This window comes from Amphibalanus amphitrite, unplaced genomic scaffold (genome assembly GCF_019059575.1).
Source record: "Amphibalanus amphitrite isolate SeventyFive unplaced genomic scaffold, NRLGWU_Aamphi_draft 000738F_arrow, whole genome shotgun sequence".
In the NCBI taxonomy this organism is placed as follows: domain Eukaryota; kingdom Metazoa; phylum Arthropoda; class Thecostraca; order Balanomorpha; family Balanidae; genus Amphibalanus; species Amphibalanus amphitrite.
In genome coordinates, this window is record NW_024882232.1 from 51,173 (window position 1) to 68,122 (window position 16,950).

Here is a 16,950-nt window from a genome sequence, read left to right on the forward strand (position 1 = left end):
TATTATCTATTGTTGCGAGCGTTTCCGCTGGGACTGATTGTGCTCTTATCACCTTACCACGTTTTAGTGTACCCTTGCCGCATCAGTCATGTGCCTTAGTTTGCAGAGTATTAGCACCGGAGGTTTTGGTGGACTTCTCATTACTATTATTGGCGCATCTTTGTTACCACAACCTTGTTCGCACTGTCTTCTCAGGAAATGTAATACAAACATGATCATTTGCCATCGCATTGGCGGTCATATTCCATGTATTCGACAGCCAGACCAGACGAACACCCCAGTCCTCACCAGCCAACCACCGCAGTTCTCACTAACCGGGAGCCGAGCCGACCCTCCGCGCGGCGCCCCACACCGGATGCCCGTATTGGCGGTAACGACGGCCGATTACCCGGCCGGCACGCGCCGCTCCCCTCCCCTCCCCTCCCCTCCCCTCAGTCCGTGTACTTCCCCTGGCATTGGGTCAATAGTGTAATCACACCGGTCTGACGGCCGGCTCCGCCCCCGCGATCACACGGGGTGGACTCACGCCGTGATACTGAGCAGTCGAACGGCGTGCCCAGCTGCTCACAGCTCATTGATTGGAACCCGAACCGTGATTCGTGATAAGACTAGACTCGTGTGTCGCACTTGGTGACATGGCAGCTGAACCCCTGGCTCTCGATGTCGCGTTTTGCAGCGGGTTCAGGCTCGGAACGCAGGCAGCATTTGTAGGTCAGCGCTGACTCACTCTGACCGAGCACGGCTCCCATTGCGCCGCGGGGAGACGCGGCGACCAGCCTTTTTCTGCTACAGCGCTGCTTTGTCCGGCTGGGGCGGCACTGCGGTTAATTGCAGAGTCGTGACGGCCCCATGTCGCTTCCGTTCCGTCACGGTGTCAGAGCTCTGCGGGCTGCCCAATCCCTGTGAGGAGCGCGCGGTGGTGGAGTAGACCAACTGTCGGCCGGAGCGGCGTGCGAACTGCGACGTCGCTGTCGCCCCAGGGATCTGTCACACACTGCCGATTTAATTAGGATTTCCGAGAGTGGCGGCTGCCTCTGCCGCCGGCGGCATGATGCGGGATTGGCAGAGCTTTGCTGGCAGTTCAGATTAAATCCTTTTGACGTCGGGACTCAGCCGCGCTGGTGGATGGATCCTGCCGGGTCTTTGGGGACGTCTCGGGTTCATAAAACTGGGCCGCGCAGCGTGCCCGCGACCTGCATCAGTTATTCATCGGGACGCGGCGGTGCCGGGAGCGGTGGAGGTGGAACGGGGAGGCGGCTCTCACTGGGGACCAGCGCAGCGGACTACTACTACGACCATAGCCTGCTACCGGCACTGGGCCGGCCGTGGCGGCCCCGCGCCCCCGGCGGGGGCTCTCAAACCGCCATAGTGTCCGGCCGGCCAGGTGTCGAGTCGGGACCGCTCCAGGACGGTAAACAGTCGATCAGCAGCGGGCGCTATCACGGCGACTGGGGGCCGTCACCGCCGCCCAGCCGGCGAGGGTTGAGGACCCCTGACGGCGCGGCTCACTGGAAGGCCGGCACGGGACGGCGAGTGGCGAGACGGCCAGACACAGTCCGGCCGCCGGCGGAGGTTCAGTTGGATTTCAAATCGGCGCGGCCAGGGCGCCCGATCCGTGTTCATTGTGTTGCTGCTGCCGTGGGCGGCGTTTGCTGACGCTGCGCTCTGACGGAGGTCGTCGGTGGTTACCCGTGAAGCGGCCTACTGTCCAAACATGTCTGGAGTACAGGTAAACACTAACTTCCCACTGCACCGGCCCGGGGTACCGCGATAGGTGCATCGCTGATGTGTGTTTGTCCCGCAGACAGCAGTCCGCCGGAGTGAAGCTTACAGGGGCGTGGTGGGAGCCGTGCTCGTCCGTCGACATTGTCCCCCGATCACAATGGTCTCGCGTGCCTGGCGGGCCCGCCCAATCCGTTTGTCTCACTCGGTGCGAGGACACGCACGTCGAGCACAGACCAGACAGGCAGAGCTGTAGAGAGCCTGGACAGCTCGGATATGGGGATTATCCGATAGCCGCGTCGCTGAGATAGGTACCCGCCCAGCTAGGCTGTGAAATCCGTTCACTGCACGGGGTGAGGCCGAGAATGGGCTCTCCAAACACCTGTGGGCGGTGAAAGGTGGGCGGGGCGCCGGCATCGGCATTCCATCATACCTCCCACTGATCAAAGGCTTCGCGCGATCGCAGGTGAACCTGAAAGAAGTGCGTTCCATAAACATGTACGGAGAAGGGTATTTTAAGATCAAAGTCCGATGTGAAATTGTGAAATAATGATGGCTGAAATGTTCAGATGGACGATCGTCTCTCAAACTATCGCAGACTGATGACGAAATAGAACGATGCTGAGTGTGCAAAAGTGATTTGAATATCAACAAATGTGACCGACTTCTGTCCAGTGGACGGCAGCGTTACATCGACTGTGACCGGCCCCGGGGCTCGCTGTATATTTATCAATCGCGGTAATGTTTCGTCATTGCATTTAGCTGATGAGATGGAATGTGGCCAGCGCATCACTTTGACAGCTGCTAATGCCTATCGAAGTCGTCTTCACGATACACATTCCGCTTCAAAATGCTTATTCGGGAAGCTCTTGCGTTGAAATCAATGTTGATTTGACGTAGTGAATCCTCCCATTTTCTTGCAATGAAGAACTCTTCATAATGATATCTCCCCAGCATCTGACATTGAAAGGTCGTCAGTGTGCGCGCTGCCAGCCGTGTGACAGGTTACACCGCATACCTGCCCGTCTCAGCTCCGCAGCCACCGCCGGTTATTCCGCACTCCACACGCGGTGTGATGGACCGGTGCAGGCGGGATGTGGAGGGCACCGTCCGCACTGCCTGTTTGTCTCCGCCGTAACCCGTCCGCTCCGCCCCCGCCCCCGCCCGGCAGCTCTCACGCAGGCTCACAGCCGAGGTCACACGCACGCACGGTGACCCCGAGGTCAGGCCGAGGTCGCTGCCGGCTCTCATTAGGGCCGGCGCGAGGCGCACAGCCCCAGTGCAGGTCGCGGTGGTGACCGGAGACGGTTGGTCGGTCGGTCGGTCGTTCGGGCGGTCCGTGACGGGGGTGTGGTGAGCTCGGCGGACTGCGGAGAGGCGTGGCCACGGCACAGGCATGCTTGCTGCGTTCAGGAGGCGCTACCACCCCCGGCTCTGCCGGCCGGGGCCCGTGGAGCTCACCAAGGTACCGTGTCATTCAGTCACAGCCGTCACTAGCACGATGACCGGAAACTACTACCCCTTGTTGAAACCTGTTACAACATCTATTCGTGACTTTTCCACAAGAAAGCATTCCTATGTAAGCTCATGTTTTGCTCGTTTCGATAGATTTCAGAGCAAAGTAGGTCGTTACTAAAAAGCCGACCCCTGCTCTCGAATTATCACCTAAGCTCGTGATAGCGCCCTTGTTTTGTCGTTGCTTTGACTGAGTTATAGTCACGCTCGAAACAAGTTTTAACCGCTGACTGACAGATAAGACAGGAGCAGTCGGCACGCGATACACTAAACAACGCTATTGTTTGGTGGCCCTGAGGGTTCAGTAAGTCAGTAGGACCTAATGAATGCTGCGGTGTGTTTTTATTCGTGACGTTTGACCACGGCATTGCAGAGACACGGGTTGACTACCCGTGACTACCTGCACCCACCCCTTTCAGTATAATTAGTCATACACAGAACTGTAGCCGCACGTGCCAGTATCATCTGACCTCCGCGCGTCTGTCCGCCTTGCGACGTATTACCCTGCTGCGAGCTGCGACTACCGTCAGCGGGCCCGTGCTGACGCGTGTGCGTCCGCTGGCGAGTGTGCGCGTGCGGGCGCACATGTCGCCCCACTGACCATCTGTCAGGAACACATGTGTGTGTGACCGAAGAGCAGGGGTCGGCAAGGCCACCAGCGGCACACTGCGCCGCCTGGGCCAGACGCGCCGCCTATAGCTATCTAGGTCAGCAATAACACCATTGGCCCAGTCTGAAATTCAGACATTTAAACTACGTGTAGATTTGGGATTGATCAGACTCGGGCTATATCGGTCCATTACAATCCTGACTTTGCCGAGTCGCATCGAATCACAAAATGAACTAACCCTGCTGTCACGGAAGCAGGTGGTGACTTCTTTTCATGATCTCATAACTTGTCATCGAATCGTGATTCAGCCGTCCATATGGGCCTCGTTCGTGATCTGAATCCTCTGTATAGACCGTAAGTCCGTGATCCAGTCGCCTTCCCTATACGGCCGCACTCGTGATTCAGTCGGTCCGTGATTTAGCCGGCCGCACGTGTCGTACGTCCATGATTCAGCCGTCCGTCACTCGTGGCACAGCGGCCCCTGTCAGGCGTCCACTGCCGGCGTGTGCGGTGTGCCAGCCGCCGCGCCGCTCTGGTCCGGTCGGCTGCGCAGGTCCCATGGTCCGCTGGTGGGGCCCAGACCGGTCACTGCCCCCCCCCCCCCCGTCTGCACACGGTTGACGGAGGGAAGGGAATGTCCTCTGCGCAGAGAGCTGGGTCGGCCACCGCCGCCGACTGCGCGGTACGAAATCATCCGCCATCGATCGGTGATGGTCTATACCGCTTTAAAATCCATTTCTATCCCGACCGAATCCAATCTGGACTTAACGTATCCAATAACCGATGTGAGTGCTCTTACATGAACAATGAACAGCATGACTTGGCCCTGCGAACTTTACAGCCGCCTGACCTTTGGCGGTGGCTGACCGGGTCTGCCACCTCACGGCACAGGGTTCGGCTGACCTTTCAACACTAGCCGGGTCCAGGTGATGTCACCTGTCGTGAGTCACGGCCGCCGGCCCGGCCGCACGGGTGGTATGACGGCACGTCGGGGCGATTTTGGACGTCCGTTGGTGTCGGTGATATTGAGAAAGACGTTTCGGCGGCATGTCTCGGCGCCGCATTCATTAGATACCAGGACAGGACCAGCCTTGTGCCGTTCCAGCGTCCAAGACCAGACGTTTATCTTTGTCGTGGGTACTGCTGTATGCTCCAGATCACTTGCTATCCTGTGCCGACTGACCTATCGGGTTACCACGTCTGGTTTTAGTCATGGATAAGGACCAGCTGCTTAGGCGGGCATTTGATGCATGGATGTGACAAAATGCTTACCGGCCTACGCAGCATTCCTTGGAACACGGAGCGCACTATGAGCTCATCACAGGGCACTGCAAGTGGCACACAGCTTCAGTTGGAAATGTGAATGGGCTCACTCTTAGAGTAATGCTTTTGCTTTGAACTGATTCGTCGGTAATATTTTGATCAGTGGTTGCCGTCTTCTAAGGCGATTCCGTTAAAATGGCGCTCGGTCATCCGAGAAGGCACCGCCACAGGCCGTCATTTCAAAGCCACCTCACCCTCTCAATCATCTGCGCTACATTGCAGCGAATTCTGTAATCATGAGGTAGCGTGCTCTGTTTTTCAACATGTGAAGTCTTGTCGATCGGATGCCGCTGCCGTGAAATACTGATGTCTGATATTACTGGAATTTAAATGGTGGCGAATGTAATGTTACTGTACCTCGATAATACAATGCTTTTGGAAAGGCATGATGCGTGCATAATTTTTGTATACCTTATCGCCGTGTACTTTCGCATAATCAGACGTAAAGCCGGTTCCGTTTTGTTGCTCTCCGCGGGGGTGCCCTCACTGATACCTAGTAGGTGTGTGGTGCTATCCTCCCTCTCTGACCGTTTGGCCTCCCCTCTCTGTGTTCCAGTTCCAGCAGACACTGCGTCTGACGCGGCAGACGTCCACCGGACCAGAGAGTCCCGTCGGACGCGCCGCCCGAGACGTGGTCGACATGGCCGACCCGGCCACCGGTACGTCACCCACCTACAGCTCACTCTCCATTTGCTGTTATATTTGGATACCTGTATGTATCGTAGAAGTGCGGTGCGCTGTGTCCTGTCAGTGCTGTGCATGTAAAAACTGACAGGCTCTGCCGGATACCTTCGTCGGCTCCGTATAACACTGATTGCAAAATGGCATCACCATGAGGCGGTCCAAATCAAATCGTCATCGTATCCGGCTCAGCTCATAGTTTGGTTCGTTAACGAAGCATTGAAGGGCTATCAGCGATAAATCACCAGTACTTGAACATTTACTATGCACATTTACGATTGATTACACCTTCCTCATGTACGACTACGCATAGCGTTGCAGATACAGGAAAATGCAACAGTGTCCCGTTACTTGTTTCATGGTGTATCCACACCGCTCTCCAATGCAGCCACGACGACAGCAGTTTTCCCTTGTCGTCTTTGTCGTCTATTGGTCTGTCGTTCCTGACGTCTGCCTCCCGTCCTACCCCCCCCCCCCCGTCTCAGAGCGGATCGTGATGACGCCGCTGCCCAAGCGGGAGAACACGTCGTCGATCCTGATTGAGCGCGTGGCGGCGCCGGCGGCCGACGCGGACGGCGCGGCGTCATCAGACGTGCACGTGGCGGGCGGAGATCACCGCGGCATCGTGGTCAATAAGAGCCGGAAAACAGGTGAGGGTGGGGCGTCGAATCGTGATGACCTGGTAGGTGGAGAGAAAGGAGCGTCGTTTATTGACATTTTAATGGACTCTGGCTTTGTTTATTCAACGTTTTCAGGGGGCGTTCTTTGGGTGTAGCTTGTTATCTTTCATGGGATCTTTGTTTTGTTTACAACTACTTGTCAAAAAAGTTATACGGACAAGATGGAAACAACCCCGTCATCGCTTCATTATCTCAAATATATGGGTAGTCGTTGGTATGACATCCGGCTCCGCCCAGTGATTTTATCCTGGGTGTATCACTTTGTAACCCGTAAACCGCTAACAAACCTCATCGGGAGTTTCCAACACGACTAAACGAGTCACAAATTGGTCCCGCGCGGCCCTGTCAGCAGTGGCTGATGAACTGATGGTGGGCTAACCAGGGTGTGTCTGTCGCGTGCCGGCGGTACGGTTAGGCGGCTGTGGGCGCGTCAAGGCGACTTTTTCTGCCGGTCGCTGGGCGCCGGGCCGGCTGGAAGCGGCGCTACTGAGAGGATGATTGGCCCCGCTCGCCCGCTCACCCCCGGCAGTGTGAGGGTGGAGTGGGCGACAATCTGTGGCGCGTTGTTAACTTTAATAGCGGCTGTTATAGTCGAGTTCCTAGGCGTCGGGGATGTGCGGCTATTCTGTCCTGGTTGAACCCTGATGTTTTTCGTCCTCCCTGGCTTCTGGATTCGATATTTCCCGACCTCTGTGCCGCCTATCTGCTGGCTCACGGGTTGTGTGTGCGTGTGGATGAATCACGGTATCCCATCACGACACGCCGTCCTTGTGGGCCGGATGGATTGGTGGGTGGGGCGGGTGACGTCATTCGGAAACAATCAGCTGTGTGGGCGGTGGGATATTGAATCCGAACTGACGAATGACACATTGTTGCAAAACAATGTACCGAGATAGGCATAGGAATGCACGATAAGAGAATCAGTTCAATTTACGATATGTCAAGTGAATTTTTCACACCAGCAGTTTCGAAATGATTTACTTTTGCAGTCGCCATTGTCACAGCATGGATTGCTGAGTTACAATGAAACGTTCCCTTATGTGTTTTATGTCTGACCAAGTACCCCTCTGACCATACACCCCGCTCCCGCAGACATGGCCAGTTTACCACCGGCACAACTCACGCTCGAGTTCAAGGTGTTTCTGGTGAGCGCCGACACCAGCCTGCACACTCAGGAATCGCGCACTCTCCGGTTCTGGTTCAAGGAGTACGTGCCCGAGCAGGAGCAGGCGCGCTACGCCCAGGAGTTCTTCAAGGAGCTCGTCAGTCCGCTCGACTTCCCCAGGGGTGAGTGGGAGCCGGGCGGGACTCGTGACTCGGAGGGAGGGTGCCGGCCAGCGCCCAGTGCCAGGGAGACCGGCGTGAGCTCATTGCTTACACGCTGACGTGGTGTATTTATGTGCCGTGACAAAATGTCCGAGGCGGACGCCGTGCCCGTGTCGCCGCCCTGGCGTTCCGTGTCCGTGTCTGGTCGGGACGTGTGTCTGAGGCTGTATTACCGGGCCTGTCAGAAACGGTGCCGGTCACAGGCGATAGAGAGCGAGTGGCGATCGCCGTCCTCAGGCTGATAGGTCTGACCTGGTCAGCCTCCATACCGTCCAGCCAGTCTGCTGTTAGCCAGGGTGCCTCTCGATCTGAAATGATGATGAGGTCGCGTCGCAGAACCGTAAACAGTGCAGACTGATGAGCATTTCGGCTATGCATAATGCCTTTCTCGATACCGAGGCATAACTTTTGGCTCATTTTTTGTGCCGACGCTGACGCATTACTTTTTGCATCAGCCTGAGCCTCAGCTGCCTGTGTTTTCATGGGTTTCTGAATCAATGTGTAGTGCTACATGTATTGTGCCATGTTATCCTTACAATCGCTGTGACTCATTCCTTCGTGCTGTGCGCCCCTTCCGTTCAGGTGCTTTGCACGCCCGCCCGTTTCATACTTCTCATTCCAAGCTGGGCCATTGTAACAGACCGCGTTTCTGGCGTTCTGTGTCCGGTGGTGAAAATCGCCTATCGACTCTGTCAGACGTGCCGAGTCGTGTCGTGACCGGCTGTGACAGGTAGTGGTGTGACAGGTACTGGCTATGACAGGCGGCGGACAGTGACGGCCGGCCGGCGTCTGCCGTGCCGGCGGCCGCCATCCGTCACCTCCCTCCACTCCCACCCGTTGACCGCTCTCTCCCTCTGCCCGGCAGATTACGTAGGCTTCATCACCAAAATAATGAAGCTGATGCAGACGAAATACGTAGACCTGCGGCGAGTCTCTCTGGAGCTGACCCTGCTGGGCGAGTCGGTGTCGGCGCCGGTCCGGCCCAGTGAGTACCGGCTCCGCAGTCCTCCTCGGGGGACCCCGGGCCTGTGTCTGTCTGTCTGTCTGTCTGTCTGTGCTTCGGCGGTGTGGGGAGCTCACTGTCCGCGACGTGTTTGGGAGGGGTCTGTCTTCTCTGGGCTTCGAGTCTGAGCTTCCGGAGCAATGGATAAAATATTTAATTGTCATGGGATTTATCAGCCATTATAATCAAAATACAGGAAAATTTTCGTCCCAAATAATAACTGCGATCGAATAATATTTCTTGTTTTTGAAGGCCGGAGTAGTGCCTTCTCTGTCTCGTGATATGAATGAGTGAACACTTCGCCACTCAGCGTGGTGTTGCATGACTCATTGATAAAAACTTCAGCTGTAGCCGGCGATTTGTTATCGGTCAGTGTTATATCATCGACTTGATCACGTCCGATACAGTGTCCGTGTCCACCGCTCATCGTTCCCAGTCGATGGGGTGACCGTTACCATCGTCCCTGTATCTGTGGGCGCCCCTCCGATACCGGCGCCCCTGTGTATCAGTAGGCGCCCCTCTGATACCGGCGCCCCTGTGACCCACTGGGCGCCCCTGCGTCCCGTCCGGCGCCGACCACTGACGCTGCTCTGCCCCCAGCCAGGCCGGGCTACATTCTGTGCTCGGTGGGAGTCTCACTGCGGCCCTGTAAGATATCGCTCGCTGGCCCGCCCGGTAGCGGGGGTGGCTGCCCGGTCTGTCCGTCCGCTCACTGACCCACTAACCTGGCGAGCGGCGGCCGGCCGGCCGTCTCTGACTCAGCCGCCGACCTTTGGCAGACGGGCAGATTGCCGAGTGGCGCCGCTAACCTCTCCGCAGTACACGGGGAGACTGCCCACTGCAGCAGCTAACCCTCCCCAGAGTGCCGAGTGCGACCGCTAACTTTTCCCCAGCGTGCGCTGCCACCTGACATTAGCTGATGGCTGGCGTAGCTAGAGCCTGATGGGTTTCGTCTGATCACTGACAGGTTTGCTAATGTTTGGCTCCTTTGGTTGCTGTGGAAAAAATTAGGTCAACATTGGTACCTGAGAGTACTAAGACATGACTCGCTAATATAAGCCCCGTGATGTTAATCTTTTCGGGACCTGTGCATTTGCATATTGGACCCTCCTCACGGCTTTAATTAATTTGCTAGCATACGTCTGGCCTTTGGGATAACGCTGCTAATTACTAACAAGCATGGAACTTGAGACGAAAGTAGCGTGTCGTGCCGGACAGCGGTGTATCATGTTTCCAGTTCATGTTCCAGTGGAGTTCAGTTCCTGAAAGCTTGTCGTTTGTCGTCTACTGTGTATTGTTTCTCCGCTTGGTGGTGTGTGTTACTTCACTCCGCTGTCCATTCGCCGTATGTGTGGTGTTTGTTTGTGTACGATCGGCGCTGAAGTCTGTGTCTGTGTCTTCTGTTCCCCGTGTCCCGTGTCTCCTCCCGTCTGCCGCTTGTTGAGTCCGCCGTCTGCCCGCGGCTCGCAGACGGCGTGTCGTGGTACCCGCGGTACCAGTACCAGTACCCGCGGTACCAGTACCAGTACGCGAGGGAGTACCAGACGCGCCTGCGGCCGCTGCGCTCCGCCGTCGGCCCGCGTCTGTCGACCGCCGACCGCGGCCGGTCCTCCCAGCTGCCCGGACTGGCGCCAGTCGCCAGCCCGGAGCCAGCGGGAGCCGGGCCGCAGACGACACACAGAGACACGGGGACCGGGCCGCCGGCCGTGCCTCCCAGAGACACCAGCTGGAGCTGGAGACAGCGGTACACCGTGGTACCCGGCGGACCAGGCGAGCGGCCGGCCGCAGCGAGCGCCGTGACAGTGCAGCCATCCCCCGAGCAGAGGCACACCAGGCGGTCAGCCGACACCGCGCGACTCCGGGCCGAGTTTTTCGCGTCTGCACCACCCCGGACGAGCTTTGAGGCTAAGACGCCGCTCTCGAGGAGTGTGGCTGCGATGAGCGGTCGCTCTGGGGAGCAGACGGTCGGGGTACCGGACGGGGAGAGCCCTGCGGCGCGGAGTGGGGGTCGGACGGTGAGCAGACCGCCGTCCCGGGCAGCTCTGATGGCCGGCAGGCCGGGGCTGCAGCTCCGACCGGCCTCCTACCCCGCGGGCCTGGGCGCCCGGCCCGCCCAGGAGGAGCTGCTGGAGCGGGCGGCGGCGGCCGCAGAGGCGGAGAGGAACAGGACCTCCGCGCCCAGACGGGACCGGAGCGTGTACCAGTCTGCCCCCAGCCGGCTGGCGGATGGGGCTGACACAGAGCAGAGCGCAGACAGGACGGACATGGTGCGATCGGGATCAGAGCCGAGGATAGACGTGTCGGAGGACAGACCTGAAATAGACCAGAGAAGAACGAAATCGGAGCAGACTATTACAGAGCTGGACAAACGAGCTTCGGAAGAGCCTCAACATATGTATGAAGAAGATAGAAGTGCACCAGAAATAAACAATAAGGCGAATGAGACGATCGAAACTGCTGATAGAAAACGAGCCTCGGAAACCGACCAGGGGACTTTCATACGAGGCTCAAAGGTCTTATCCAGCAGGAAACGTGCGGCTTCGGGGCCTGAGAGAAATAGTTCACCGAAAAGACAGGATGTGCTGCATGATCGGACAGCTCTGCCCAACGGTGTACACTCACGGAGCTCCCAGCGACTGATGGATGACAGCCTGGACAGAAATGTCACCAGTGGAGCCACTCTGGTGAGGTCCATCAACGCCAGACAGTCGTATCGCCTGGCACTGGGCAAGGAAGACGTCTTCTCAGCAAATAGTAAGAGTGAAGGGGCGAGGGTACCCGAACCAAGTCCGGGGAATCGCATTGGCAAAGAAAGCACGTCTTCATTCGTGGGAGATTTGAAGCCGACTAGTCAGGGAAGTGGCGCTAATGGTCAGAAGAACGCAAACGAAGGCATGGCCAATAATCAGATGAAGAACCTCAGGCAGAACCATGAGACGTCGGGCAGCGCCCCTCACCTGGTCTCCCCGCCCGCCGCCGGCGACTCCGGCAGTCTGGAGCGGCACAGGAAGCGACAGCGGAAGATCCAGTCGATGCTGAGGACGGCCGACCTGCCGCCGGAGGTGAAGCGCCAGTACCTCTCTCAGCAGTCCCTGGACGCCAGTGAGGCCCGCTGCTGCGGTCTCAACACTCCGGACCTGCGAGCCAAGAGGGAGCGAAAGCTGCAGTCCATGCTGAACGCAGCGAGCGTGCCGGCGGAGATAAAGCAGCAGTACCTGTCTCAGCACTCTCTGCCGTCGGCTGCTGATGAGCATACTCACCCATCGCCACAAATCAACAGTTTGGAACGTCACACTAAGCGGGAGCGGAAGATCCGTTCAATGATGAAATCTGCCGACCTACCGGAGGAGGTTAAACGTCAGTACCTGTCACACCCCTCGCTCGCTGGTGCTGCCGAGGGCGACGGGTCCTCCCCAGCAATCACGGGCAGTCCCGAGAGGCACGCCAAACGCCAGAGGAAGATCCTGTCCATGCTGAAACACTCCAACCTTTCGCCGGAAGTCAAACAGCAGTACCTTTCTCAGCAGTCCCTTCCGGCGGCTCCGGAAGCAGCCCACGGCTCTTCATCAAACATTGGCGACGCGGGGAGGAAGACCAAACGGGAGCAGAAGATTCGGTTTCTGCTGCGCTCCGCTGACCTCTCGCCGCGCACGCGGAGGCAGTTCGAGGCGGACCTGGCTCAGTCCCCTTCAGGCTCTCCCTGCAGGACCGACTCCCGCTCAGTCAGCTCCCCGGTATTATCGACAGAGCAGCCTTCAGTGGAGAACAGTCAGCCGGCCGACACGGGCAAAATGGTGCCAGCTGATGACTCGCAGCAGAAGGACCGTACTGACAGCAAGGAACAAAAAGAGAGAGTGGAGACCAAGGGGGAAGAAGTGACGACACTGCTCAAGTCCCCGGTGGAGGTACGGGAAGGTTCGAGGGACAGCGTGGAGCGGGCGGAGCGGCGGCGAAGACGGTCCTCGACTGAGGACCGGGCGGACAGTGCGGAGCGGAGGGAGCGGAGGCGGCGCCGCTCCCCGGCGGAACGGTCGGCGGACGAGGAGCGCGCGGAGCGGCGCCGGCGGAGGTCCAGGTCGATCGAGCTGAGAGAGATGATCGCGAGCGCTACAGTGACAGTGTCCAATGGGCAGGTGAATGGGCACCCGCCGGCTCACAACGGTAAAGGGAAACCAGAGAAAGATGCGAATTCGAAGCAGGGTTCCCACGAGGACAATCAGAAACAAAATGAAGCAGAACAAGAACACTCAAAAGTTGTTCAATATAAACCGAAGCAAGAGATTGACATGGAAATCCGGAAGAAACAAGCGCTTAATGATGGTAAAGAAAGTAAGACTTTTCAGAAGTCACAGCGGCAAGATATGCCAATCGCAGCAGCCGGAAAGCTCGTGGTCCCACGCAGCGCAAATGGGTCGACTGGGAGACATCAGGACAGGGTCTTAACCGACAGAGAGGTACGAGAAACGCCCCAGAAGCCACAGAGGAGAGATGTGTCGGAAGGAAATCTCAGGACAGAAACTGTGAAAAGTCGCCACAGGCGAGATGAAGCTATTCAGTTACGGGAGTCAGTTTTGCCACAGCAGTGGCAGGATGATGTATCTTCCAGACAGTGGAAAACGGACACATTCCACGAGCGACGGAGGCACGTCAGCGAACACCACAGAGAGCCGAGCTCACCCGTCTCCAGGCCTGGTGACAGAGACAGGCGGGAGGCCTGGTCCGGTGGCGAGGGGGCGCAGATAAGGAACGTCCCCGGGGTCCCGGGCAGACGGGACGCGGCCGGCGGCGGCGCGCTGGCCCGTCACCGCCAGTCGGCCACCTCCGAGTCGTCCCTGACGCGCAGCTCAGAGTCGGTGACCCGGCCGGAGGGACGCTCCCCGGAGCGCCGCTACCGGGACCGGCTGTCCGACCCCGGCGGCCAGTCGGCGGCCCGGCAGGAGCGGGGCTCCCCGGAGCGCCGCTACAGGGACCGTCTCTCGGAGCCCGGCGGCCAGTCGGCGGCCCGGCGGCGGCGCACGGCCTCCTCGGGAGCCGGGGACGACCTCGGGCGGCCTCCGACCGATTGGCCGCCGTCCCGTGACTGCCAGACACTGCCGCGCCCGGCCGGCCGCCGGCGGGCTCCGCGCACCACCGGCTGCCTGTCGGCTGGCCGGGGCAGCCCGGAGCCTCCGCAGCGAGCGCCGCCGGCGCTGCAGCGAGCCCGCTCCCTGCCGGCCGCCGGCACCGGCAGGCTGCACTTCCGGGAGGCGGCGCGCGCCCAGCTGTACCGCGAGCTGTACCGCAACTACCGGCGCCGCCAGCGGCTGACCCGGGCGGCGGGGGCGGGCGCGGCGGCGGCCGAGCCGACCGGGCCGCCGGCGCGCCGCACGCTGGCCGTGGAGACGGTGCTGACCGACTCGCTGGAGACGGTGGCGCGCCGGGAGCGGCTGCTGCAGCTGGAGGAGGACATCCTGGAGCAGCTGCTGTTCCTACTGCCGCACAGCCTCAGCGCCAGACTGTACAACGGTGGGTGACGGGCGGCGTGATACTGTACGGCCGGCGGCGAGCGGCGAGGGACCGGAGGGTGACGGGACTCTGCAAGACAGCCGCCTGATGAGGCAGTCATGAGTGATGTGCCCACTGCAAGAGGAGCGAGTCGAGAATGCGGTTTGGTGTCGGTACTTCAGAGCAGCTGGATCTACGAGCTGAGTTCAGCAGATGCAATGCAGTGTGCCATGCAATGCTGCCGTTTTGAGTTTCACAGAGGTGGTCGGCGTGTTATCGTTTTGTTTATTTGGCCGCGTGCGCCTGTTTAGTCTACTCGAGTGGTGGTCAACGGTGGTGATGGTGGAAGAAGGGGATTCGGGGAATGACTCCCACTGATGAAACCTCAATGCGACTCAGATGTATGACTCCTCTCGACTCCGGCTGCTGAAATGTCCTTCCTCCTCAATGTCGACTGAATGACAAACTGTGTGACACCGTCCCTTACAACGGCAACTGACCTACTGTGACGCGCTCGTATGGCACGTATGGGCCGCTCGGGAGGCGCCTTGTGCCCGGGACGGCGCTGTTTGGTGCACGGCCGGCGGAATGAGTGTGCCTGTCAGCTGACGGGGTGTGTGTCTGTGTATGGCGGTGGACGGGTGGCGGCTGGTTTGATCGCCCCACCGTGGTGTCTCTCCGCTCGCTCGGTCTGTGATATGACCAGACAGAGAGCGGCAGACGTCGTTTGTGATAACTTACATGACATAGCACTTTTGGTCATGATGCAACTGTGCATGACGTGTCCAGATATTTAATGTGTCTCACATATGCTTTTTTCTGCAATTTAGGAAGTTATCTTCTTGGACCTAAAAGCGTTTTCCAGTACATAAATAAGCCCATGCTGGTTGATCTCTTGGTGCAGCCTCTAAATATGCCGTCCCTTTGTCCGCTGCTCCTCGCTGAAATGTGCACGGCTGTGTTACAGTATCGCCGGAGGGGCACGCCAACGGCGAGGTGGAACTCACCGAGGCCAAAGTGCTGGAGATCATCGAACAGTCCTACCCCAACCCCGTCACCGTACAGCAGATGGCCAAGTAAGTACGAGAGACGCCAAGTAATGCCTCCCGACCGTGAGGTTAGGTTCAGCAGTCTATGTCCAACCTGAGCCGAACACTTATGGGGCGACGGGCTCCGATGAAGTAACTTGAACCCTTGAATGAATAATTCAGTACTGAAATATGAAGTTCTGAGTGTTGACAAAGGTGTCGTTTGTTCAGACAGTCCAAGCCTGCTATATTTCATTGCGCGGAGTGGCTCCATGCACCTGCTGGAAAGGCCCACAGTTAACGCTCGACATCCAAAAGGAATTCGGTGATGCTCAGTGATATAGCTAGGAAATAATCAGGCCAATATAATGTCCAAACAATACGACATTTATCCAACATATCTGTACCCTATCGCATAAGAATCCCTCCGATATTGTCCGAGACTCCTTTCCTATGTGTATTTAGCACTAACAGCCCGCGTCCTACCCCACAGACAGACGTACCGTGCCGAGGAGGAGGTGCAGCTGCACCTGGCCGCGCTGACGGAGCGCGGCTCGGTGCGCCCGCTCGAGTCGGGCGGCTACACGCGTGTCCAGGAGAACGACACGGCGGTGACTGTGGTGAAACAGATGCCGACCGTGGTGAGCGCCCAGCAGCCCACCATTGCCATCATCACGGCCAACTACTGCGAGAAGCTCGCCGTCGACGCCATGATTGTCAACAAGGAGACGTTCGTCCGGTTCACCACCGTCGGTGAGCGGCAGGGGAGGGAGGGAAAGGGACATTGGAGATCCGTCTGTCACTCGTCACCCAGGAGAGACTGCAGAATCCTTTCTCTCTGCCGGCCGGCTCTAAGCGCTGGCTGATTGTGTTTGATGCGTTGTCTCAACACAAGTTGATTTTCAGGTGTTGACTTGTCAACGATTCTAGAGCTGCCTTACCTTCAGTGCTGTGCTCCCCTCCCACCTCTGACTCTGCCCTCGCTCTCCCGTCCAGGCGAGTCGAACGTGTACACGCTGGGTAACATCGGCGCGCACCGGGTGGTCTCCACCAAGCTGCCGACGGTGGGTCACACGCGTGGCGCCGTGATAGCCGCCGGCAGCAGCACCACGCGACTGCTCGGCTGCTTCCAGGGCGTCGAGTACGTGTTCCTGGTGGGGGTCGGCGGCGGCGTGCCGCACTACACCGACTACAGCAAACACGTGCGGCTCGGGGACGTGGTGGTGGCGGCGCCCACGCCCGGACAGAGGTGAGGAGGAGCGGGGGGAGCGACGGGAGGTGGATGATGCCAGGGCTGGGTCCCGTGGTGGTGGTAGAAGGATGGAGACTGGTTGGCGAGGTGGCGCGGCGATAGAGCTGGAGTCATGTGTGGCGCGTAGATGGCGCATCAGGTCCCTTTGGACTACACAACATACCCTGAACGACACAGTCCACATCATGAAGTCACTATAAGCCACACAGTCCTAACAATTATAAATCGACACGCACCCTAGTGAAATGTAGATCTGCCAGCGGCACAGTGTGCCGTTAGACACCGTCCGTCGTCCAGTGAAGCGTAACGTTATGTTCTTCCTCCAC

At 58.5% G+C, this 16,950-nt stretch overlaps 1 protein-coding gene across 13 annotated transcripts in view; it reads left to right on the forward strand.

The window, feature by feature from the left end:
- LOC122365404 overlaps window positions 1–16,950 on the forward strand; it is a 36,875-nt gene that overhangs the window by 16,238 nt on the left and 3,687 nt on the right. For 4 of the 13 annotated variants that reach the window (XM_043336590.1, XM_043336591.1, XM_043336596.1 and 1 more), the window contains 8 exons: window positions 5,727–5,829; window positions 6,337–6,501; window positions 7,624–7,818; window positions 8,723–8,842; window positions 9,461–9,508; window positions 15,312–15,420; window positions 15,866–16,125; window positions 16,369–16,621. In XM_043336590.1, the coding sequence (XP_043192525.1) occupies window positions 5,727–5,829; window positions 6,337–6,501; window positions 7,624–7,818; window positions 8,723–8,842; window positions 9,461–9,508; window positions 15,312–15,420; window positions 15,866–16,125; window positions 16,369–16,621 (1,253 nt within the window). Of the gene's footprint in view, window positions 1–1,200; window positions 1,730–3,000; window positions 3,188–5,726; window positions 5,830–6,336; window positions 6,502–7,623; window positions 7,819–8,722; window positions 8,843–9,460; window positions 9,509–15,311; window positions 15,421–15,865; window positions 16,126–16,368; window positions 16,622–16,950 lie in introns of those variants that run through there. The other 9 variants (XM_043336594.1, XM_043336595.1, XM_043336599.1 and 6 more) reach the window with 6 other exon arrangements.